This window comes from Microtus pennsylvanicus, chromosome 11, assembly GCF_037038515.1.
Source record: "Microtus pennsylvanicus isolate mMicPen1 chromosome 11, mMicPen1.hap1, whole genome shotgun sequence".
Taxonomy (NCBI): Eukaryota; Metazoa; Chordata; class Mammalia; order Rodentia; family Cricetidae; genus Microtus; species Microtus pennsylvanicus.
Genome location: NC_134589.1, coordinates 21,594,304 through 21,620,378, shown reverse-complemented (window position 1 = coordinate 21,620,378; position 26,075 = coordinate 21,594,304). Strand labels below are relative to the sequence as shown.

Sequence of the window (26,075 nt, the reverse complement as noted above, 5' to 3'; positions counted from 1 at the left end):
CTGAGGGGCAGTGGCTCAGAGGGGCAAAAAGGGCCAGGACTCTAGGGGCCAGCTAGGGACAGAGCGAACCCTGGTCCTTTGGAAGAGCAGCCAGCACTCTTAATCACTAAGCCATCCTTCCAGTCCTGAAATACTTATTTTTATTATGTGTTTCTGTATGTCACCATGTGTACAGGTGCTTGTGAAATCCAGAAGAAGGCTTTAGATCTGCTGGAGCTGAAGTCACCCAACAGGGGTGACAGGTTCAGGTCTTCTGAAATGGTAGAAGTTAAGTTCTCTTGACTATTGGGCCAGCTCTTCAACCCCTCCCCAACACCCTCTTTCAAAACAGAGTCTCATGTAGCCCAGGCTGACTTTGAACTTGATAGGTAGCAAAGAATGACTTTGAACTCTTGATCCTCCTGCCACTACCTCCAGAGTCCTGGGAGAGAGAGAAAGGGGATTTAGAGTTGCGTATAGGCTGTGGTCCAGCTTGTCCAGGAATGGCTGTCTATCAACAGAAGGCCCAAGAAGCCAGTAGCTGTTCAGTCCATGAGGCTGGATGTCTCTGCTGGTCTTCAGTATACACTGGAATCCCACAGAAAAGGCTCTAGTACCAGTGATGGAGTAGGCTTGCCAGCATGATGCTTTCCCACCTGGAGCATCACGATTGCTGCTTCCTTGATCTTAGTGAGGGCATGAAGGGTGATGGGAACTGTCAGGGTTTTGCATCTCTCTCTCTCTCTCTCTCTCTCTCTCTCTCTCTCTCTCTCTCTCTCTCTCTTTGGTTTCTCAGCGTAGCCTTGACCTGGAACTGTCCTCTAACTCAAAGATCCTCCTCCTCCTCCTCCTCTGTTTTTCAAGACAGGGCTTCTCTGTAGCTTTTGGAGCCTATCCTGGAACTAGCTCTTGTAGACCAGGCTGGTCTCAAACTCACAGAGATCCGCCTGCCTCTGCCTCCTGAGTGCTGGGATTAAAGGCATGTGCCACCACCGCCTGGCTCCTTTTTTTTTTTTTGGTTTTTCGAGACAGGGTTTCTCTGTGGTTTTGGAGCCTGTCCTGGAACTAGCTCTGTAGACCAGGCTGGTCTCAAACTCACAGAGATCCGCCTGCCTCTGCCTCCCGAGTGCTGGGATTAAAGGCGTGCGCCACCACCGCCCGGCCGCCTGGCTCCTTTTTTAAAAAAAAATATTTATTATGTATACAGTGTTCTGTCTGCATGTATACCTGCAAGTTAGAAGAAGGCACCAGATCTCATTACAGATGGTTGTGAGCCACCGTGTGATTGTTGGGAACTGAGCTCAGGACCTCTGGAATAGCAGCCAGTACAACTGAGCCATCTCTTCAGTCCGTTGTCTCTCCTTTTTTCTTTTTTAAGGGGAAGTATTCGAGACAGTGTCTTGCTACACAGCTCATATTAACCTTGAACTCACAATCCTTTTGCTTGTTTGTTTTTTGTTGTTGTTTTTTTGTTTGTTTTTGTTTTTTGTTTTCTTTTTCTTTTTTTCTTTTTTTTTTTTTTTGGTTTTTTGAGACAGGGTTTCTCTGTAGCTTTGGTGCCTGTCCTGGAACTAGCTCTTGTAGACCAAGCTGGCCTCGAACTCACAGAGATCCGCCTGCCTCTGCCTCCCTCCCGAGTGCTGGGATTAAAGGCGTGCGCCACCACCGCCCGGCTTCACAATCCTTTTGTCTCAGTCTCCTGAATGCTAGGATTACAGGCATGCGCCATCATAGTCAACTCTTCCTACCTTCGTTTGTCTGTTTGCTCCTTCCTTTCCTCTTTTCTTCCTTTCTTCCTGTCTCCCTTTGGGATTACAGGTGTGTACCACCAAAATGGTCCAAGTGTGTGTATGTGTGTGTACATGAGTATGTGAGTCACATGTGTGTAGTGGCCAGAGACCAGTGTTGGGCATTCACCCATTAGTCTCCATCTCCATTTTTTTTTTAGAAGATAGTCACTGAACCTGGAGCCCACAGATTGGGCTAGACTGTCTGGCCAGGCAGCCCCATAGACCCCGTCTCTACCTTGCCAACCCTGGAAGAATAGCCATGTGCCGCCACACCTGGCTTTTGACATGACATGGGTGCTGGGTTCAGACTCTGGTCCTTATGCTTCTGCCGTAAACATGTTGCCAACTGACTCACCTCTCTGTCTTTTTTATTTTTAATTCTATTGATACTCAAATAGACTCTCATACGCTAAGCTCATCCCAAATCACTTACAAAGATAACTCTGACTTTGTGGTTGGTGATGCTTGGTTCCTTTAATTCGTTGATGAGTTCCATCTGCTAGCATGTGTTCCGGATGTTTGCGTCCATATTCATGAGTCATGTTGGTCTTGTGATGTCTTAGTCTGGTTTTGGCATTAGGACAATACTGGTTCCATGGCACAATCTAGAAAGTGTCCATGCTTACACTTCTAAAAAGTTTGTGGGGGATGGAGGGATGACTCAGCAGTTAAGAGCACTTGCTGCTCTTGCAGAGGACCCAGGTTCAGTTTCTTTTTTGGTTCCAGGGAATCCAAGGCCGCCTCCTGGTTGCTACAGGCATGAAGCACACAGAGTGCACTTAAACACATGCAGGCAAAACACCCGCACACATAAAATGAAATACATATTTAGAGAACTTAGCATTTTCGTAGGGTGAGTGTACGTGTGACCTTGTGCTGGGCAGGCTGGTTCCCTGGCTCTGGGATGGAGAGACTGAAGAAGAGCAAAACAGCCCCAAACTAGAAACATCATATCCTTGAGAATAGCTACAGGGAGAAACCATTTCCAATAGTCATCCCATGGTAAGAAAAAATAAATAAATAAAAAACAAAACAAAACAAAAAACCCCCCACAGACTACATTTTAAAGCAGAAGTTCACTGACGGAGAATACAGTCAATCAGGAACTCCATTTGACAGCCTCAGCCTCCCCGCTCCATCTCTGCAGGATTGTTTTAAGCCTCCAGTTTGAGGATATTCCCTCTTTGTGCTCTCTCAATCAGGTTACTCATGTCATCTCTCCTAGATGCTAAAAACTCCTGATTCGATGTTTGCTATGTATCTGTTACTTGTTATTCATTCATTTACTTTTGCTTGCTATAACTTAAGCCTGTTCGAACCCCCAAGTATGGCTGTTGTAGGTGGATAGTACAGAACACAGGGTCTCTGTCCCAGGATGGACTCAAACTCGGTCCTTCTGATCCTCCTGCTTCCATCTTCCAAATGCTGGCATTAGGAGCATCTATCACCACACCTGTTTGTGTACTGCTGGGATTCGAACACAGAGCCTTGTGCACACGAGGCAAGCACTCAGTTATCTGAGCTACATCCTCAGCACAGTGTTTTCAAAATGTACCCAGGTCTGCCCTCTGAGCCTTTCTGGCCATCTGTTCCCTTTCTTCCCTGCCATGTTCCTCATCACCCCATGAGAAGCATCGGTCTCAGACAAAAAGATACATACTTCTTGTGCTGGGGATCGAACCAGGAGCCTTTGCGCAAGAAGCAAGGGTTCTACCACTGAATTCCCAGCCCTTTGAGGAGCATAGAACTCTATTATCATTTCCCAAGCTTCAATCTTGGAATGAGTCTAGGTTCCAATCATCCTCCAATGTTGGTTATTAAGTTTATGACTACGCTTCAGACCCACGGCTGTGGGTCCCCAGATGACACCACCTTCTCTTGCTTGAACTACTGAAATGGTCTCCCCGCTTCCCCTCACCACTTGTTCTGCCTCCCTTCAAGCTACATACGCTGGAGCCGCAGTCGGATCTTTCTTTCTTTTTTCAAAAAGCATTTGTTTTATGTTTTGTGTATGAATGTTTGCCTACATGGATGTACATGCACCATGTGTGTGCCTGGTGCCCGTGGAGGCTAGAAGAAGGTATTGACTCTCCTGGAACAGGGTCATAGATGCTTGTAAGGTGCCATGTGGGTGCCCGGGGCTGAATCCAGATCTTCTGCGGGAGAGTAAGTACTCTTTTCTTTTCTTCTTCTCTTTTTTGGCTTTTTGAGATAGGGTTTCTCTGTGTAGCCTTGGCTGTCCTGAAACTCGCTCTGTAGACCATACTGGCTTCAGACTCAGAGATCCACCCGTCTCTGCCTTCCAAGTGCTGGAATTAAAGGCGTACACCACATTCTTTTGAGATAAGGTCACGCGCTGCCTGGTTGGCCTTGTTAGTCAAGAGTGGCCTTGAACTTCTGCTCTTCCTGCCTCCACCTCCCGAGTGCTGGAATTGTGGGTAGGTACCACCATGCCTAGCTTATAGCAGGGTGTGCTGGCTAGTTTTATGCCAATTTGACACAAACTGGAGTCACTGGAGAGGAGAGAGTCTCAATTGAGACAATGCCTCAGTACGATCAGGCTATAGGCAGGCTTGTAGTGTATTTTCTTAATTTTCAATTGATATTGGAGGGCCCAGTCCATTGTGGTTGGGACCATTCCTTGGCTCATGGTTCTGGGTTCTATAAGAATGTAGGCTGACCAAGCCATTGACAGCAAGCCAGTAAGCAGGACCCCTCTATAGCTACTGGCTCCAGGTTCCTGACCTGTTTGAGTTCCTGTCCTGACTTTCTTTGATAATGAACAGTGCTGTGGAGGTCTAAGTTAAATAAACCCGTTCCTCCCCAATTTACTTTTTTTTTTTTTTTGGTTTTTCGAGACAGGGTTTCTCTGTAGCTTTGGAGCCTGTCCTGGAACTAGCTCTTGTAGACCAGGCTGGTCTCGAACTCACAGAGATCCGCCTGCCTCTGCCTCCCAAGTGCTGGGATTAAAGGCGTGCGCCACCACCGCCCGGCCCCAATTTACTTTTTGTTCATGTTGTTTCCAATAGTAACCCTGACTAAGACCCCTGACTAAGACAGGCTTGCTTGCTTTCTTTTTTTCTTTCTTTTTTCTTTTTCTTTTCTTTTTTTTTTTTTTTGAGACAGGTTTTCTCTGTAGCTTTTGGAGCCTGTCCTGGAACTAGCTCTTGTAGACAAGGCTAGCCTCTAACTCGCAGAAATCCACCTGTCTCTGCCTCCCAAGTGCTGGGATTAAAGGTGTGCACCACCACCGCCCAGCTTTTTTTCTTTTTTTTTTTCAAATTTTATTTATTTTTTATGTAGACAACATTCTGCCTCCATGTATGCCCGCATGCCAGAAGAGGGCGCCAGATCTCATTGCAGATGGTTGTGAGCCACCATATGGTTGCTGGTAATTGAACTCAGGACCTCTGGAAGAGCAACCGGTGCTCTTAACCTCTGAGCTATCTCTCCAGGCCAAGACAGGGTTTCTTAAAATGGAAATCTAGTCATTCCAACTTGCTGAGATTTCATCCCCAAGTATCTTATTCAGGCAAGGGTCAAACTCAGCCAGGCCTCTGACGTCCCCCGCCTTATAGCCTCATCCCCCATCTAAGAGACTTCTCACAGCATGGCCCCTGGCCCAAGATCTCCGGAGAACTTGTGAGGAGCAGGCAGAAGTTTCGGCCTAAACTGCACCAAACAGGAAATTCTACCACACACTGAAGTTTCAAAGTCCACACATGAGGCCTTGGCTCCCGCTCTCTCATGCTTTCCCCAAGTCTACACTCGCTGCTCCCTCAGGCTGAATGCCTCTTCCTTCCTAAATTCCTGCCTGCCCTGAGTTGGCCCCGACACTGGGCTGGTGATGCAGGCTCACAACTCTGGAGACTGAGACAGGCAGAGAGTGAGTTCCATGACAGCTTGAGACCTTGTCTCAAAAGAAAAAGAGGGCTGGGCACGAGGGGTCCAGCTAAGTGGTAGAGAGCTTCCTTAGCATGCTCAAGGCCCAATGCCACAAACAAGGGGGGAGGGAAGGCCAATAGGGCTTTCCACGGCTCTTCCTTCATGTTCTTTTGTATTTCATAATGACCTGGGGTGGCAGGAACCAGCATCCTGCCATCACAGTTCTCCGGCCAGGCTCAGGGGAGCAATCAGAACATGTTCAATTAGGGCTGGTTGCCAATCAGGAAGAGTTTGTGGAGGGTCTGAGATGGATATCGGCCCAGTGTCCCATACATTTCCCAGCAGCAAGGTGAGCAACTCCCCCGTCTGCCATCAAAGCAGGCTCCCCCACTAGCTCCCCTTCTTAGGGTCACGCTGAGGATCAAAAGCCTTTTCCTGTTAAAGCCGCCCTCCCTTGTCACGTGATGGAAAGCAAACAGGACTCAATATTGCCCTTCAGAAGACGCCTTTATTGTAACATAAAATACACAATTTTGTGGCTGCCCCAATTTATACACAATACTTTTTGGTGGCTATATACTAATCTGCCTGGACACTAAAATATGTATCTGAAATACAATGTTAAAAAGAAAATTATAAAAGAGCATTTTTGTTGTAAGGGACAGCCACTTTGAATCTCCTTCCTCCCCTACAAAGCCCCACACACGCCACACCCCAAGCTGAGACCTTTCAGGACTCACCTGTGTGTCTGTGAGCAGGCAAGAGGTGGGCGGAGACCGGTCCTTGCCTGGTCTCTGTATGCAGGAGTGGGGCAAAGGGAGAGCCCAGCATGCAGACAGGGAACACAGCTTCCAGTTAAAAGCCTCTCCCATCTCCAGGCACAGCCCCAGGAAAAGCCAGGGGAGCGAAGCAACCGTGTGGAAGTCTTACTTTTTGGCACCTTCTTCTCCAACCCAACTTGAGAGTAAGTGTGGAACCTTTCAGGGGTTCCAGGCTGCTCTGCTATCCCCACGCCCTGGGGCCATGCCCACTATAAGTCTAGAAGTGTGTCAAGTCCACACCCATGTGAGGGTTACTGGGACAAACAGGCCAGGTGACAGGCGGGGGAGAGTCCCTTAGGCCTGGAGTCCTCCAAGCAGCTCCAGCTTTCTCCTGAGGGGGCAGGGAGGGGCCTCACACCTCCTCCATCCCCAGCGAGCACCTGAGGCAAGAGGCTACCACCAGGCATAGAAAAATCAGTGTAAAAACCAAGCCAAGGCAAGCAGCAGCTTTTAAAAAGTCTTCTTCCAATAAATAATGCACGACACAGGAGTATCTTCCTTAGCAGTAAAACACTGATAAATTCAGAAGTTATTTTTTGTAAAAAAAATATGTTTATTTACTTGCATGTATAAAAATAAGGTTTTGGGGTCCTCCTCTCCTGGGTGTGGCTTTGCCCTTGTTTGGAGAGGAGGCCAAGGAGGGCTCTTTGCAGGCCTAGGTGGTAACTGTCTCTGCTTGCCTCTCGACCTGCCTGCCCACTGCAGTCCCTTCCTTCCTTCTGGGGACACCACAGAGGAGAGTGGAAGAAAACCACTGGGAGGCTTTGGTTCTGTTTCTACAGCTTACCAGACTTCCTAGCACACCTGCTGACTGCGCTTCCCTAACTCCCAACAGCACCCAGCACCCTGGAGGGGCGGCTGCTTGCTTGGCAGGCTGCCCCAGGTGCAGGTCACAGTCCCTACCATGTGACACTGAAGGGAAAAGAGGTGACCTGGGTACAGAGGACCCAGGACTCGATACCGGAAGAGAGAAATTTGATGTCAAATTAGGGTGCAAATGGGAAAAACATAAAAAGACCCGGTTTAGAGACAAAAACACCATTGGACATTTGCAGAAAGCCATTATCAACAAGCTTCTAGAAAAGCCTTGGGTAATGCAGGCGCGGCCTTGCCACAACACAGTGGGGGAGGGTAGCACTGAGGGGCTACGCCCAGTGTCTGGAGCCAGGACTACGCACACCACCCCACGCGGGAGAGCAGGCACTTGTAAGCTCCGAGCTGGGTGGCCCTCCTTCCTTTCCACTCTTGTTAAACATATCCACATGAGTACACACAGAAGCTGAGCGGTGACTCTAGAAACGGAGATCGAGGAAGCAGAGGACAAGGAGCCAATGTTAAGATGGGTTAAGTGGTGGAAACAGCCACCACCCATCCAGAAATTGTGCCACCCTTGCCCCAACACTCTTTACACAGCTTCCCGTTCCATCGTCTGTGCAAAGGGGACGGTGAGGCACTGGCTTTCTTCCTCAAGAACAGTCATCTACATTTCAGAAGACAGGTGCAGACGATGATAGCTTGCTTGGACTATGGACTGCCTGGCAGAGGGACGAAGGCTCCCCAGAGAGGAGGTGCTTTTTCCTCTCTTTGTCCTTCTCTTACTTGAACAGTCACGTGTCAAAGTTCAGCCACCCTTAAGACACATGGCCAGGTTCCAGGGTTCAGGAACCGGCTGCCTTTTGCACAAGGTAAAAACAAGCCTGGCTCCTGCCCTGGTAACTGCGGCTTAGACTGGACAGCAAGGGACGGGAAAAACACAACGTGCAAACTCACACACTCACACTCACGCACGCTCCCTTCACTGGTGCCACTATGCACAGAAATACTAAAGTCACAACTAGTATTAACACTTCACATTATGAGTATTGTTTCCAAAGAGAAGCGATTCATGGAATTAAAACATCCACGAGAAGTTCCTCCAAGAGGACGATGAAGCTGCAGGAGGCGAGGTCTGGTCATGACTGTGCGTGAGGGATCCACTGACTGTCCATGGGCCGGCCCAAGAGTTCCTCCACGCGCCGCGCCACGTCCATCGTGTCTTCTAGATCAAAGTCCCCATCGGTGTCGAGGACAGGGTCGGGGCTTCAGAGGGAAAGACAGATGAAGTGGAGGACCAAAGGTTATCAGAGGTCACCTGAAACCCCATAAGCCATCAGGGGAGAGATCCGGGTTGTCCCTTCCTCCTAGGCCCTCACTGGAGAGACCCCCACCCCCCATACAGTCAGAGGCCTCTGATGGCTAGGTCTGCAGAGACCCAGTTCTCAGTACTGATCCTAGCTGCCCACATTCGAAGTCCACCCCATCCTTAAACAGAGTGGTAAATCTCTATCTTCAGAGAAGACAAGCCGAGGCATTGCTCATGGCCACTGATGCTATCGGATGGAATCTCCCCCTCCCACAGACCATGGTCTGGGCCTAGGCTGGGTCAGATCCAGAGAATCTTCAAATTCCCTTGACGCCCCCCCCCCCATTTCCAGCCTTAGGAAGTCCAGCCTGAGTCCAATGCCCCAGTACCTCCCCATATGACCCCAAGAGTGTGACCTACTTCTGTGAGTACATGTTGTAGTGAGCTTGGGGGCACACTACTGGGGAGGGAGCCTGGTCCATGTAGGTAGCGCCACTTCCCGCATCTGTAGATGCATTAGCAAACCTGTAGAAGGAAGCAGAACACAGTCTCAGCCACGAGGACTAGAGGAGGGGATTGAGGACATCTTTGCGTCTTTTTCAGGACATAGAAGGTTGGACCCCAGGGGGCTGGATGCGGTGCAATGGAACTCGGTTCCTTCTCAAAGGTTGAACTGGGTTTACCAGAGGGATTAGGGATGCTGGCTGGACTCAGCAGCAGAGAGTGGTGGGTGCTGGGGGAAGTGGTACCAGGAGAACAGAGCTGGGCCCTGGACAACTTACTCAGGGACCACTTGCTTGATCTGCGGCTTCACGTATCCATCAGCTGCTTTTGCTGCCGGGGAGAAGAGCAATGTAAACCGGAGTCCTTGGGGACACCTCCCTCAGGAACCCATCTTCTCTTGGATTAGGACAAAGCCACCTAATCTTAACTCAGGACATGACAAGGCATGTAACATTTCTGCCTGCTGGACAAATCAGTCGCCTTCCAGGTGGGTGGATGTGATCCAGAAAGCCCACACAGAGAAGACAGACACTTCCATGAGCATCTAGTCAACTGCTAGTGCTAAATATTTGTGAAAATAAGGTTTTTCTTTTCTTTTCCTTTTTTTTTTTTCTCCATTTGTGACAGGATCTCACAAGGCAAGGCTGGTGGGGAACTCCCCACGTAGTTGAGGCCGGCTTCAAACTCAGAAATCTGCCTGTCTCTACCTTAGGAGTTTGTGACTATATCTGACTCTTTTTCTGAACCTAGGGCATCACTCATACCAGGCAAAAGCTCTACCACTAAGCTGTGCACCCAGCCCTCGTTTCACTCTTGGTTTTGAAACAGTGTCTCACTAAATTGAACAGGATGGCTTTGAACTCACTCTCTACCCCAAGCAGGTGCTATACTTTGGGTCCTCCTGCCTCAGCCTCCCAACAGAGATTATATGCCTGGGCCTACAGGCCTGATCAAAAAAGATAAGCTTTAGAAATTTATAGTCAGGAAAAAAAAAAGAAATTCATAGTCAGGGGCTGGAGAGATGGCTCAGTGGTTAAGAGCACTGAGAGGACCCAGGTTCAATTCACAACACCCACATGACAGCTAACAACGGTCTGTAACTCCAAGTTCTGACACTCCCACACAGACTACACGCAGACAAAACACCAATGCACATAAATAAAAATAAATAAATAAATAAATAAATAAATAAATAAATAAATAAATAAATCGTAGTTGGAACTGGTAAGATAGCTCTGTGGGTAAAGGCTCTTGTCACCAAGCTCGATAACCCAAGTTCCATCTCCAGGACCCACACTGCAGAAGGAGAATTGTCCTGACTTCCACATTTGCACCATGGCATAGGTGTGCATCACACACACACACACACACACACACACACATGCACACACACATACACACACACACAGAGGCAAAAGGCAGATAGATTGGAAATCACCTGAGGAAATGAAACTTAAATAACAGAAAATACTTTCTATATAAATATATGAATAGAGGATTACAAATTTTCTTGTGTGTGTGTGTATATATATACACATGTTCATGTGTGTGCATATGAATGTGCATACGTGTGAGAATGGGTGTATGTGCCTGAGCATGCTGGGGACAGAGGACACCTTGGGCATCTCTTCTCAGGCACCACTCACTCACCTTTTTTTCTTTTAATTTTTGAGACAGGGTGTCTCTTTGGCCTGGAGCCCAGTGAGTAGGTTAGGCTGGCTGGCCAACAAGCCTCAGGGATCCACCTGTCTCTGCCTCCTCCATGCCAGGATCACAAATGTGTGTCGCTGCTTGGCGTCTTTTTTTTTTTTAAAGCGTGGGCTCCAGGTATCAAACTCACAGCATGTATCTACTGACTGAATAATCTCCTCAGCCTCAGGTAAGCCTATTTTCTCTGTAAAACTGTAGCCTCAAGAGGAAACTAAGGAAGGAACACAAACTTTACAAATGGTGACTGAAGAATCTAGGTTCAGGAGCTAAGGTAAGCTGAAATCTTGGCTTGGCCACACCCCAGCCATGTGACCTTTGGCGAATTATTTTATTTCTCTGTGCTTCAGTTTCCTTTTATGTACAACAGGAGTAACTAACAGTCACACCTCATAGAATGATTCAAGGATTTAAATGAGATACTGCGGTGGTTTGAATAGAATGCTCTCCCCACATATATTAGAATGTGAAAGATTAGGAGGTGTGGTGGTTTTAATAAAAATGGCCCCATAGGCTCATAGGGAGCAGACTATTAGGAGGTGTGTCCTTGTTGAGTAGGTGTGTCCCTGTAGGAGGAAGTGTCTCTGGTGGAGGGCTTTGAGGTCTCACATGTTCAAGTGAGGTCCAGTGTGGCAGTCTCTTCCTGCTGCCTGAGGATCCAGATGTAGAACTCTCAGCTCCTTCTCCAGCACCTTGTCTGCCTGTGGGCTGCCATGTCTCACCATGATGATAATGGACTAAACATCTGAACTGTGAGCCGAGCCACCCAATTAAATACTTTCCTGTATATGAGCTGCCGTGGTGGTCACAGTGTCTCTTCACAGCAATAGAAACCCTTAGACAGGAGGTGTGGGCTTTGAGGTTTCAAAATTCCATGCCAGACCCAGTCTCTCTCTGCCCGTAGATCAGGATATAGCTCCCAGCTACTGCTCTAGGTCCACTCATGCCGCTACGTTCCTTGCCATGATGGCAATGGACTAAGCCCCTGACATTGTAAGCAAGCCCCTAGTTAAACGCTTTCGTTTATAAGAGTTGCCTTGGGCTCGAGAGATGGCTCAGAGGTTAAGAGCATTGCCTGCTCTTCCAAAGGTCCTGAGTTCAATTCCCAGCAACCACATGGTGGCTCACAACCAACCATCTGTAATGGGGTCTGGTGCCCTCTTCTGGCCTTCGAGCATACACACAGACAGAATATTGTATACATAATAAATAAATATTAAAAAAAAAGAGTTGCCTTGGTCATAGTGTCTCTTCACAGCAGTAGAGTAGTGACTAAGACAGATGCTATAGGAAATATGTTTAGGAAAATCCTGGCACAAAGAGGCATTCAGCAAATGCTAGCTGCTGCTACTATGTATTATTCTGAAATTATCATCATATGTAAAGGTTACTTAGAATCAGAGAAATACATGGGAGACTTATAAGGTAGTTTCTATTTGTCTGATTTTTGTTTTTTGAGACAGGGTTTCTTTGTGTAACTCTGGCTGTCCTGAACTCTCCCTGTAGACCAGGCTGGACTCGAACTCATGGAGAGCCGCAGATCCGCCTGCCTCTACCTCCCGAGTGCTGGGATTAAAGGCGTGCGCCACCACTGCCCATCTATAAGGTATACTTTTTATACCAGAATGGCAGATATGAAATGGATGGCTAATCTGTGGTTGGCAAGAGGACAAGGAAGCAGATGTCTGACAGATATCTGTGAGGAAAGGGAAATTGGCCTTTTGAAGGCAGTTTTGGAAAGGTGAGTCTAAAAGCTTAAATACATATGCCCTTTTATCTAATTCTGCTTAGGAATTTATCCTAAGGAAATAACTGAGCAAAATACTTGTGCTAGGTTATTTCAATGTCAGTCATAAGTGAAAATGAAATAAGTAATTTTAATTAGCTACCCTTGAATACAGTACAGAGTCTATGGAATGGAATCCTGTGCAATCGTGAAGATGACACGGCATGAATGAATTACTGACCTGTAACTCTTCACCCTCCCACCCCCTTCCCTCCTAGAGACAGGGTTTCACTGTGTAGCCCTGGCTGTCCTGGAACTCATTCTGTAGACCAGGTGGCCTCAAACTCACAGAGATCTGCCTGGCTCTGCCTCCTGTATGCTGGGATTGAAGGAGTGCACCACCACCAACACCCAGCTCTGACCTGTAACTCCATGCATGTGTGTGTGTGTGTGTGTGTGTGTGTGTGTGTGTATGCATGCATGTGTATGAAATCAAGGCACAAAGGATCATGCACGGCTTGACCTTTCACCCTGGCCTCAGCTCCCACCACCAACTTCCTGCTTGGCTGGAAACAGCCTCCTTGGCTCTGGGGAGCTTTTCAGCCACCCCAGCTGTACTTGCTCTTCCCGCCTAAGATGTTGCTCTCTGTCTTTGCAAAGCCAGCTTCCTTACTTTGTTCAGGTCTGTTCACATGTCACTTCCTCACAAGCCTCCCCTGGCCACGCTAGAGAAATGATGCCCCGCACTTCTCCATCCCTTCGCTTTTGCTCTATTGCCCTTTAGGGTATCCATTGCTAAGTAAACACACAGCATTGTTGACTCACTTGCTGTTTTCTTTCTCTGACCAGGCTGCAGCCTCCACAAAAGAAGCTCCCAAGTTCCCGGGGGAGAACAGAACGCACACCTACAGAATGTTGAAGGATGCTGCCGAGCTGTCAACAGGGGCCTACTTCCAGATGTGTGTGATGCCTTTCTTGCTGACAAATTTGTGTTATTTCCTACAATTTTTACAATAACATGGAATATTTTGGCCAGGAGTGGTGTTGTATGACTTTAATCTCTGGCATCCAGGAGGCAGAGGCATTGTCACTGACAAACACTGCATAGGGTTCACATCTGCCCTGGGTATTTCTTGAACACCAGTGGGGTGCTGTTTGGCTCTCATTCAGGAAAGAGATTTGCCCATCCATGTACACATATATACACATGTATGTACACACACATACTAGCAACAACTCAAAACCAAAACTAAAGTCGGTCAGAAGCCACCGCAGACGGACACTCACCGGTGGCAGGCTCGCATGGGACTGGTGTGTAGTACTTAGAATATACTTCATCCTTTGGCCGGTCAGGAAACACGTATATGAGGTAATTCAAGTCCCCCAAGCGGTCAGCCAAGGACCGGATGGAGAAGTCTCTAGTGGTAAAAGGCATCAGATTCCAAAACATTCTTTCCTCTAAATCAATAAACAGAACAATCACATTCTAACCATGATTTCTGAATGCGAGATTTTAAAATCCACAGACTTAAAATTCAAGCCCCTTACTAAAATCACACCAACAGAAATATTCATGCCCAAACAGCCACAGGTATAGAAGGGGATCTCTCTCTCTCTCTCTCTTTTTTTTTGGTTTTTCGAGACGGGGTTTCTCTGTGGTTTTGGAGCCTGTCCTGGAACTAGCTCTTGTAGACCAGGCTGGTCTCGAACTCACAGAGATCCGCCTGCCTCTGCCTCCCGAGTGCTGGGATTAAAGGCGTGCGCCACCACCGCCCGGCAGATGGGGATCTCTTGAAAGTCTTGGTACATAAGCAGATGCATATGTCACTTCCTCAGAAATCCAGAGAGCCCAGAGGGCTCAAGATCAAGTAGAGTCCTCCCCGTCTAAGAGAAATAGCTTTGGGGCTGGAGAGACAGCTTAGCAGTTAATAGAGCTTGTTGTTCTTGCAGAGGACTGGGGTTTGACTCCCAGCATCCACATGATGGCTTACAATCATCCATAACTCCACTTCCAGGGGATCCTAAGGCCTTTTTAGGCCTCTGGGAACTACACACGAGGTGGACAGGCAAACATGCAGGCAAAACACCCACATACAAAATAAAAAAATAGAGAAAAGTAGCTCCTAGGGACTCCAGTCTTCTTCTCTAGGAGGCACAGCTGCAGCCAAGAGAGCCTAGGAGCTGGTCAAGCTGGGAGACTCTTCAAGCCACAAAACACAAGCTACTGTGCTTTGTCGTGAGGGTCGGACTGAAGAAGGGACATTCCTGGGTGGCAATGTTCTGTGGCAACACCTTCATTAATGAGGGAATCATGGAGCTATCGTATTATTACTGTTCAGATGACTGGAAGGAACTCCAGGCTGAGTAACAATGAGGCAGACATCTCAAAAGGGAAGTGGCCGCGACTCTGCCCGCTGCCCATTCTAAGCCGCGCTTCAGCATTTCCCATAATAAGACTGCTCACAGCCCGCCTTCCGAGCAGCTGTGTCATGGTTGTTAGCGATTCCTGTAATGAGGACTGGCCCCAGAAAACTATGCTCTCGACAGGATGGATTAAAATCATTCTTTGACAAAAGCAGCTAACTTGGGACATAAAGCCAAAGTGTGTCGCCAAAAGGGAGAGACACTCACGAGAGTCAAACTTCCAGGCAATGGTGATGCCTCCGATTTCAGAATCGCTGAATCTCAGCAGGAAGGTCCCATCGGGCTTGTTGATGAGCAGGTCGTGGGCTTGCTGCTTGTTCACGAAACCCAAGATGGCCCTGGATCAAAGAGTCAGAGGTAACAATGCCAGAGAGAAAACTTGTAGTCTAGTACTGACTAACAGATGATTGCAGCCCAAGCTTCTTGGGGCACTGAGGCAGGAGGATTGCTTGAGCTCAAGACCAACCTTGACAACATATAATAAAAATAAATACGTAAAATAAGCAATAAATGGGGATGCTCACCCGTCATTCCAGTGAGGCTTGAGATGTTTTTTTAACACTTCCATCACACCGTCAAACCACTGCCAGAAAGTATAATTCCGTCCTGGCAAATTCTCCTGGTTGGAGACAAAACAGTGAACAGGAAGAAAACCAGAGTGAGCCCTGGAAGATCAGTTGCATGGATGACAGAGGCACTTTACAGTTTGCTGTAAAGATACTGGCCCTGTATTCTGTAGAAAGATCCTCCACACACAGCCTGCTACAGATTGGCTTGTTCTGAATTAACGTTAAATTTAGACACCATCTAGAAAGTATAGAAGACTCAGTGGCCTTGGCGTATGTGAACCCACCCTCTGTTACACAGAGCAAGAGGGCAAGGAGGAGGAACAGGAATCTTGGAAGCATAAGGCTGGACTCTGAGGACCAACTGTCAGAAGGATAGGACGGAGATCTGAGGACCTAGCTGCCTAGAGGACAAGACTGAATCCTGGGGAACCCTGCTACCACAAGAAGAAAGCTCAACTTTGACTTGGTTTATTGCCTTTGTTCAGATTCTCTATAAAAATGTGCGTGGAAGAGATGGGGAAGGCAGATGTGGCTCCGACTTCCCAGATTGTCCGATCCTGGCTTGTGCTTATAGACAGGCAGCACAGGCTGCTTACAGACATCTCCACTGTCAGAGGCATGCAAACGTCCAGACCTGCCTGCCTTTCACCAGCTGGTCACCTCTTGGTCTGCTCCAAAGACAGACCACAGAGGAAAGGAAGAAGCAAGAGGTAAAAGTCACAGTGCTGGTACCAACCCCCCAGGAACCCTGCTATACCCCCAGCTAGATTTGGTGGACTTGCTTTGTGCTCCTTCTGACGTGTGGCCTGTGACAAACACCACCAGCATCCCCCGGGAGATTCTGAGAAATGCACATTTTCCCAGGTCCACCTCAGACCTGCTATGAATCACAGCCAATACTTTAACAAGATGCAGGGTGGGCTTGTAGATCTGACCTGAATTAGATCACACAAAGCCACAGAGATGAAGACATATCTGTCTGTCTGTCTGTCTGTCTGTCTCTCTCTCTCTCTCTTCACACACACACACACACACACTCCCAGTAGTTATCAGCCAAGTACAGTAACCAGGTTCTGTGAGAGGCAGGGGCTTCACCACAATGGCAAAGACAGGCCACTGAGGCCTGCTTCTGATGTGAGTAGCTGTGAGCACAGAACAACTCAAAAGACTCAGGAGCCACAAAGTCTCTGAATTAAGGGCCTCTGAAACTCTGGGGTGAGGACATATGGGGGTGGAGGGAGAAATTTAACTGAAAAATCAAAGATCCAGATACAATCACAGATTTGACAGATGCCAGAGGAAATGGATCCTCTGTCCATACCCTTTTCTAGGGGATTGCGGGTCCCCTGGAAGCCTGAGCTGGCATTCCACATCTGCTGGTACAGAGCTGGGGAAGGAGCTTGGCTAGTGCTTGCTACACCGTTTCCTTCATAAAGGAAGGTCTGGCTTATACCATGAAAAGGTGTGACTCTGTGTGAGCCCCACTGCCTCTCAAACTATCCATCTGCACAGATGCATCTATGACTCGGGGTAAAGTTTGTGAGAAGGTATGAAGAACAGGGGCCCAGGGCAGGGAAACTCCAGCAGGCCAACATGTGGAAAGATTAAAGTAAGAGCAACTGGCGGCCGGCCGCTCACCCGGTTGAACTGGGACCAGGACACGGACATGTTGTTGTAGTCATCGAGGTGGCTGCTGCTGCTGTTGAACAGTTTCTGAGCCAGGAACACCAGGTTCTCCTTGGTCAGGCCCCGGTTACTCTGCACTTCGGCCTTGAATTTCATGTTGAGCGCTTCACACAGCTGTGGCCACAGCACCTTGTCAGGCACGGCAAATGGCACCCTGCCCTGAGAGGGCGAGAAGCCAGCATGAGAGAACAGTTGCATGACGGATTCTCTCAAGCAGCAGGAGAAAGGCAGCAATGGCTGGAAAGACTTAGACCTGAGCACAGTCAGACTTTTGTGGGATGTCCAGTTCCGAGAGACACACAAGGTTCTGCTTTGTTGTCCTCATATACAACACAGCTAGAGGCCACCCCGTGTTGTGGGCTGGCTTGCGAGCTGCCAGCCCTGCAGTCTGACTCTGATCCTAATGAGCATCGTCAGAACAAAGCATTGCCAAGTTGTGGCTCATGGTCTAGATTCATGGGAAGTTTAGATATTGAAAACAGTAGTGGTGGCTTTTGCCCGTGATCCCAGCACCCAGGAAGGTCAGGAGCTCAAGGTCATTTTCTGCTACACAGAGTTTGAGGTCAGCCTGGGCTACATGAGACACCATACCAAAAAAAAAAAAAAAGAAAGAAAGAGAAAGAAGCAGAACAAGACTGGTTTTCTAAGTGAGCACAGAAGGAATGGGCACACACAACATGCATGGCTGCAAGGGTAACTCTTGCCCTTGACACCTGCCAAGAACTCTAGCTCCAAGTGAAGCAACTTGGCATGGAAGAGTGGAAATTTTCCAGTTGGCAACTTTATTGATAAATAGGTTAGCATATGAACTTTTAATAAATTGCTTCTCATTCCAGCCAGTCAACTGGTCAATGGGTTACAAAGGTGCAATTAGGCCTGAGGAATGTGGTCAGGTGCTCACGTCACACAGCACGTGACTGCAGTTACTGTTTCTAAAAAGTCAGAAGAGGGGACTCTCTTTCCCTCCCTCCCTCCCTCCCTCCCTCCCTCCCTCCCTCCCTCCCTCCCTCCCTCCCTTCCTCCCTTCCTTTCTTTCCTTCTTGCCTTCCTCTCCTCCTCCTCCTCCTCCTCCTCCTCCTCCTCCTCCTTCTTCCTCTCTCTCTCTCTCTCTCTCTCTCTCTCTGTCTCTCTCTCTCTCTCTCTCTCTCTCTGTCTCTCTCTCTCTTTTTGGTTTTTTGAAACAGGGTTTCTCTGTATCTTTGGTGCCTGTCCTGGAACTAGCTCTTGTAGACCAGGCTGGTCTCAAACTCACAGAGATCCACCTGCCTCTGCCTCCCGAGTGCTGGGATTAAAGGCCACCACTGCCCGGCTCTACTTTCCCTTTCTGAGGGAGTGGGGGTGGAGCACACATGTGGAGGCCAGAGGTCAGTCTCAGGTGACATTCCTCAGGAGATTTCTACTTTCTTTTTTTTAATTCATTACTGGGGCTGGAGAGATAGCTCAAGTGATTAAGAACACTGACTGTTCTTGCAGAGGACCTGAGTTTGATTCCTAGCACCCACATGGCAGCTCATAATCATCTGTAATTCCAGGGGATCTGATGCCCTCTTCTGGCCTCCATATAGGCACAACATGGTGCACGTATGTACACGCAGACAAAACACTCATACATATAAAATATAACAACTCAAGTCTCCAACTTACATGGCAAGCATTTTACTAAGCCATCTCCCAGTTCCCCTTTGAACTTGATATTAATTATATAGCTGAGGGTGACCTTCAACTTCGGATCCTTCTGGATTCAGGATTACAGAAGTGAGTTACCACGCCCGGTTAGGGGACCGCCAATGCTTTTTTCTTTTATGTTTTTTCCTTTTTTGTCTGTGTGTGCGCATGTATATGTATGTGTATGTAGGTGATCATGGAGGCCAGAAGAGGGTTTCAGAGTCTCTGGAGCTGGAGTTAAAGAGGGTTGTGAGCCGCCTGACATGGGTACTGGAAACTGAACTCTGGTACTCTGCAAGAGCAGTAACTGTTCTTAACATGTGAGCTGTCTCTCTAGCCCCTCAACGTTCTTAGCACAGGAAAATGATATATGTTCAGGAGATGGATATGCTATTTACCCCGATTATTACACGATGTATGTGTAAATCAAAATGTAACCGTGTATGCCATAAATATGTACAGTCTTTTTTTTTTTTTTTGGATTTTTGAGACAGAGTTTCTCCGTAGCTTTTGGTTCCTGTCCTGGAACTAGCTCTTGTAGACCAGGCTGACCTCGAACTCACAGAGATCTGCCTGCCTCTGCCTCCAGAGTGCTGGGATTAAAGGCGTGTGCTACCACCGCCCGGCAATATGTACAGTCTTAATGTGACAATTAAGCATTAAAAAGAAATCTTTTATCTTCCTTTCCTTTTCCTGCTTTTTGAAGAGAGGGTCTTGCTATGTATCCCAGGCAGGCCTGGAGTTCATCTGTCCTCCTATCTGGGCCTCCCAGGTGCTGAGAATATAGGGATGCACCACTGCCTGGAAAATTCTTCACTTTCTTCTATGGTTGCTAAATATTCTTCAACAGAGAAGACCAATATTTGCCAAGTCCCACGGATGGGCATCTATCAGCCTCCCATCCTCAGCTATGACAAACAAGGCCATACTGCTCTTGTTACATAACACACCCATAATATTTGTGCAGAATAAAATCCCAGTAGCATATATGTATTTTTTTGCTTTTGTTTTTTTTGAGACAGGGTTTCTCTGTAGCTTTGGAGCCTATTCTGGAACTTGCTCTATAGATCCAGGCTGGCCTCGAACTCACAGAGATCCACCTGTCCCTGCCTCCTGAGTGCTAGGATTAAAGGCGTGTGCCACCACCACCTGGGAGAGCATATGTATTTTATTGTATGTAGGTGCTCCTGTGTGTGCATACACATTTACGTGGAGGCCAGAGGTTGGCATACAGTGCCTTCCTTATTTCTCTCGGAGTCTGGAGCTCAGATATCATATGGTGAGACTATCTGGCCGGTGAGTTATAGAGAGCCTCCTGTCCCTGCCTGCCCAGAGTTGGGATTACAACCAAGAGCAGCCACACTGGGTTTTTACATAGCTTCTAGGAAACACGAACTTAGTTTTCATGCTTGTGAAACAAGCACTTTCCTGACTGAGCCATTCTTCAAATCTCTGTATTCATTATTTATTATTATTTATTTTGAGACAGGGTCTCATTATGTAAACCGAATTGCCTGGGACTCATTACGTAGACCAGGCTGGCCTCTGCCTTCCAAGTGCTAAGCTGAGATTAAAGGTGTACCACCATGTCAAGCGTTAAGCATTTATTTTTAAATAGCTAGTTTTAAGATACCTTAGTCATTATTTTAACTAGAAATGGAAAAATTCATATTATTTGGGCAAGATACCCTAACACACTGCAGGGCATGTCAAGGTTACAGAGAGCTCTGTGGACAGCAGGGACAGAAATGAAGCAATCTAACCCAGAAGGTTTATGAAGGCACTGTGCAGCGGCCTTTTTCAAGAGGCTAAACTCTGGGTTTGCAGCACACACAGAGAAGAATCTCATAAAAACCCTGCTATTGCAATAAAGCATGGTTCTCTAAAGACAACAGCTGGAGAGTCAAGAGTCTCGCATAACACACTGGAGAAGAACAAACTTTGATGTGGGGAATAACACCAATCCTTTTTTAAATTTTTTTTATTTTTATTTTTCGAGACAGGGCTTCTCTGTAGCTTTGGAGCCTGTCCTGGAAGCTGTCCAGGCTGGTCTCGAACTCACAGAGATACGCCTGCCTCTGCCTCCCAAGTGCTGGGATTAAAGGCGTATGCCACAACCGCCCGGCAACAACAATCCTTTTATCATGCTTCTGTAAATTCACTTCTACAGGAGAAATGCAATACAGATCTCTGCTCATGGAAATGTTTTGAAAATGTTCATCATGGGCTAGGGATAGCTCAGTTGATAGTGTTTGCCTTGCAAGCACGAAGCTCTGGGTTCTATTCCCAGTACTTCATAAAAAAAGGGGGGGGTGTGGTTGGTGAATGCGGGTGATCCTGGCTCAGGAAGAGACAAGGTCAGGGGTTCTTTGCTGTATAGTGAATTTAACACCAGCCTGGGATACTACATGAGACAGAGTCTCAAGAAAAAAAGAAAGGAGGGGTGAGGGAGAGAGAGAGAAGGGGAGAGGGAGGAAGGCAGTGGGGGAAGGAGGGGGAGACAGAGAGAGCACAAATCCTTGTTAGCATGCTAGTGAAATTCTGTGTTTTGGGGGTGCTTAAGTCCACAGCAATCTGTCCCTCAGACAAAGCATGTCGTTCTTCATGAAACCTGGGATGAACATAGAACATGAGACCTGGGAGGAGTGTTGAATGTCATCCTCACTTACCGGCAAATGACTGAGACAAGTTCCCGGCTAAAGTAAACTCTAGGAAGGGCCTAGGGGTCTCCAAACCATCCAGGCTTGCTCTGAGGACTGAAGTATTTGCTAAGCATCGCCTGTGTTATTGAGCTTAGCCTTAAGACAGCGCTGTGGAGCACAATGCAGTCTGGGGTGCAGCTGCAAGTACAAGCTGCATGCAAACTGCAGCTCCGCTGAGCCTTTCTAGGCCAAATCAGTTTCCCTTGGTCACTACAGAACGGGGTTGAGCCTGAATTTAAACTCTGACTGGACATCAAGTCCTTCCTCATTCCACATTTCCTGTTCTGTTTCCTGAGGAAAATGCCCCGCCCGCCAGACACAGAGGGAGAGAGAGAACCTGAAGACCCTCGGACCAAGGAACCCACTCACAGGCTCTGCAAAGGCGTTGTCCCAGAGGACAGTGGCTGTCGCATTGTTGTCCTGGCTGCCGTGAACAATCACCACCACTGGGAGCGACAAGGTCTGGAAGACAGAGGATTGGGCACATCATTGGTCACTTTCGCCCCGTCCTGTTCTATCTGGTTTCATGATCAGTGCCTTCCTTCAAGTCTCAGTGCTGCACTGAAGCCCTGGAACGGTGCTAGCACAGCTGGGGCCCACGTTTCAGAGGCTAAGCTAGTTAATCTAGTCATCTGTCTCTCTAACCCGCCAGCGGACTCCTTCAAGTCATACAGGCCAGGCTGGCTTCAACTCTCAGGCTATACTGCTGCCGTGCTCAGCTATGATTTCAAACTCTTTTTTTTTCTTTAGTTTTTCAAGACAGAATTTCTCTGTGTAGCTCTGGCTGTCCTGGAACTTGCTCTATAGCTCTGGCTGTCCTGGAACTCACAGAGATCTGTCTGCATCTGCCACTGCCCAGCTTGATTTTAAACTCTTGATTCTGCCTTAGCCAGGCAAAGGCTAGGATTACAAGTATGTACCACAGTACCTAGCTGGAATTGTAGGTATTTTATAAATGAAGTTTTTAGATATTCTGAATGACGGGACAATTTACTCACAGAGAAAGGGTAAGGAGATATTTCTACACACTTGCAATTCCAGGTCTGGACACTGAGGCAGGACTTTAAGCTCGAGGCAAGCCTAGGCTACCCGGTAAGTTTTAGGCTAGTCTGAGCTACACAGTAAGACCATATTTCAAACAAACAAACAAAACCCAACCCACTAAATAAGCAAATATAAAACTACAACCACAAAAACTCCAACTCTGATCTTTTCTTAAATTCACACTGAGTGGTTTCCTGTGATCATTTTTCAGGCGTCTTCCTATCTATTATAGTTTGATATTGTTTGAGCCTAAAGAGAATGAGAACATAATAGCTCTAAGGATAAGGGTCTCTCCATTTCCCACTTATCAACAATAAAAAGGAAGCTACTATGAGGTCATAATTCTTTTGGCATATAAATAGCATGCAAAGATATGTGGTATATATACTGCACAAACACACATTGCACACTACAGATATACTATATACACACACATATTGCACATATACACCTCATAAATACTGCATACACACACTGCACACAATCTACACAGTGCATACATAGATACAATCTCACACACTGCACACATGGTACACACACTGTAGACCCACCCTGCAAATATGTGCGCACATTGTGAACATACACTATATGAAAACACAGTGTATAGGATACTCATACACTGTACACATTGTACACTGTACATACACACACTGCAATATACTGTGCATATGCTATAAACACTATATATACATGCACAATATATACATGTACATACATTGAATATATACATGGTATATACACATTGCACAATACTGTATACACATTATATAAACATGCACAAGATATATATATATATACACACTGTACACACACTATGTATACTCACATACTATACACATTATATACACACTGCACATACACATCACACAGATGTTGTACGTATGTACGCATACTGTGTACACACACTACATGCAGTGCATACATACTGCACACACACTCACATACAGGCTGACAGGGAGAGAGGGCTTTACCTTGACTTGAAAGACCAGTTCATTTCCACCGACACTAAACTGTGAGTCAAACAGGATTGTGAACTTCTCTTCTGTCACCGACTCTGCGCCACGGCGATCGGACCTCTTGATTCGTTTTAGGGACTGCAAAGGAGAAGCAGGAGATGAAGAGGCCTAAGACACCGAGGGACAGTCCACTGTGCCTCTCTCAAGTCCTCACCATGTTCCTGAAGTGGGCGCTGAGGGTGCCTGTGGCTTGGTGGTACTCCATGACGCAGCAATTGTTCAGGATCTCTCCGCTGTAGTCACTGCAAATCAGATAAAAATAAGCTGCAGATGACATAGGTCCAGAGAGCAAGCTGGAGCTGGGAACAAAGAGGGCTGCTAGGAGCAGCTGCCAGCAGGAGGAGCGGAGCTCCTGAAACAAGGCACGGAAGTGACTTTCAGCAACAGGTCCCTATCTAATGAAACAACACCATCCATCCATCTATCTAATTATATAGATGATATATATATATATATATTAAAACACACATATAAGATTATATATATTCACACACACACGGTACAGAAGAGCAAGAGGGAAAACAGGAATGAGACATTAAGGAGATTTTTATCTTCCGTCTCAAGGACCGAGTAGAGTGCAAAGAGGGGACACTGAGGCACACTCACTTGCGGGTGCTCTCGTTCTTGAGCAGGGACTTGGCCTGCTGCTCGCTGATGATGGTCGCCTTCACCTGCGGGGGGTTCATGTGCACATTCAGCTTCCCGCCCACCAGCAGGCGCACGGTGGCTGCAAACTTGGTCTGGGTCTTCAGGACCTGAGGAGGTTGCTTCTCGATGATGAAAGTGCTGCAGGGGACACAAGGGACCAGACAGTTGACTGGATGCTGGCTCAGGGGAGATGGCTGGGAGGTCAGCTAGGAGGGGAGGACCTTCCTGTGGGGCCTGCTGGGAGAAGGAAGACAGGCAGAGGAGGAGGGGCCTGGCCTCTGTTTCCTGGAGGACATGGGAGATTGGAGACAGGTGTGAGGGAGGCTGGACCCCACGGTGCTTCCTGCAGTGTCCCCAACACACACTGGGCCAGGACAGTCACAGCAGCAGAGGAACGAGGGCCACAGTGGGTGGGGGAAGGTGGAGGAGCAGGACTGGGGCAGAGCTCTGGGTTTGGACAGCTCCTGGGTCTCAACATGCCCACCCCCTGGGAACTGCCATGTCCCTTTGAGCATGACCAGGAGGCAGCAATCACCTGGTGACAAGGGCTGAGATGATGTCTGTGATGGTGGCATTGACCTCGGCTAGCATCTCCTCCACGGGGCCTGGGATGGGCAGCTGCTGGCAGAGGTGCTCAGCCCTGCGGATCTGCTGCCGGTTCTGCCAGATGATCTCAGCCAGCTTCTCACACCTGCAAGGAGCCCAGGACCCCTCAGTGACCTCTGCTCCAGCACAGGCCCAGGAGGAGACCACATGACACTGTTCCCCACAACAAAACTCCCCTCATCACCCCAAGGTGCTAGCACTGGTCACCACTGCCCTGCACAGGCACAGAGGCCCCAACTTGGAACCAGCGAGCTCAAGAGTAGCCCTGTCCATACCAAGGCAGCGCTGTCCCTTGGGGGAGGTGGCACAGGTCTGAGGAGCCAAGTCCATCAGGAGCCCAGACACTGATAAAGTGAGAGCTGCCCCAGACAGTGGGAACCTGCTGCTCGGGCCAACAGGGACAGAAGGCAGCTGGCACCATTGCCCTAGCCCCTGCCCACCCTGGCCACCTCCCGCCCTCACCAGGACTGCAGCACATCCAGGCTGCCCTCAGGGGGACCCCCGTTCCCGGCCAGCTGCTGCCGCCGCTTCCACTGGATCAGCTCGTCGTCCAGGATGATGGTCTGTTGCTTCCGCAGCAGCTGCAGGGTTTTCTGGTGCTTTTCAGCCAGCTCCTGCGTGAGGACACAGCGGCCTTCTGGCTCTGGGGAGCAGCCCATAGAGCCTGGCCTAGAACCCAGGGCTTGACCCTGCCCTCTCCACCTGCTCCACCTCACGTGTACCCCAGGAAAAAGGGGATTGTTCTCATCTTGGCTCTGCGCCCTACCAGGCACCCTGAATCTCAGGTGACAGAGCTCCCTCCCGGGGGCAGAGGGATGCAGGATGCACTAACCACACGGTACTGCTGCAGTGTCTGTGCCTCCCGCTGCAGCCAGGCCTCCAGGGACACTTGCTTCTGCTGGAGGGCTGTCTCCCGGCTCATGCGCTCCTGGGGGTTCAGCTGGGCCAGCTGGGCAAACTGAGCTGGAGGAGGGGACAGGACACCCACCACCATCATCTCTTGTGTCTGGTGGGAAGTCTGGAGGATTTCCCATGCTCAGGGTCAGACACCCCATGACAGTAAGTCCGTTCCAATTAACCTGGGGAGACTCATGATGAAGGGGCTCTCTCAGAAGACAGTCTCTAGCCTCTCTGATCAGATACCCTCGCCCGGGCTGGAAACAGGTGCTCGATAGGGAAGC

The 26,075-nt window shown here is 48.3% G+C and overlaps 1 protein-coding gene across 3 annotated transcripts in view; it reads right to left on the bottom strand.

The window, feature by feature from the left end:
- Positions 1–6,142: 6,142 nt before the first annotated feature.
- Positions 6,143–26,075, bottom strand: part of LOC142860024 (signal transducer and activator of transcription 5B) — a 69,376-nt gene continuing 49,443 nt past the window's right edge. For all 3 annotated transcript variants that reach the window (XM_075990725.1, XM_075990727.1, XM_075990726.1), the window contains exons 6-19: positions 25,727–25,857; positions 25,357–25,508; positions 24,824–24,979; positions 24,247–24,426; positions 23,795–23,882; positions 23,596–23,718; positions 21,950–22,042; positions 17,166–17,372; positions 15,483–15,577; positions 15,166–15,296; positions 13,822–13,992; positions 9,380–9,431; positions 9,018–9,122; positions 6,143–8,554 (exon numbers count right to left, since the gene is read on the bottom strand). In XM_075990725.1, coding sequence (XP_075846840.1) covers positions 8,428–8,554; positions 9,018–9,122; positions 9,380–9,431; positions 13,822–13,992; positions 15,166–15,296; positions 15,483–15,577; positions 17,166–17,372; positions 21,950–22,042; positions 23,596–23,718; positions 23,795–23,882; positions 24,247–24,426; positions 24,824–24,979; positions 25,357–25,508; positions 25,727–25,857 — 1,811 coding nt within the window. In that variant the 3' untranslated portion in view covers positions 6,143–8,427. The remainder of the gene's footprint in view (positions 8,555–9,017; positions 9,123–9,379; positions 9,432–13,821; positions 13,993–15,165; positions 15,297–15,482; positions 15,578–17,165; positions 17,373–21,949; positions 22,043–23,595; positions 23,719–23,794; positions 23,883–24,246; positions 24,427–24,823; positions 24,980–25,356; positions 25,509–25,726; positions 25,858–26,075) is intronic.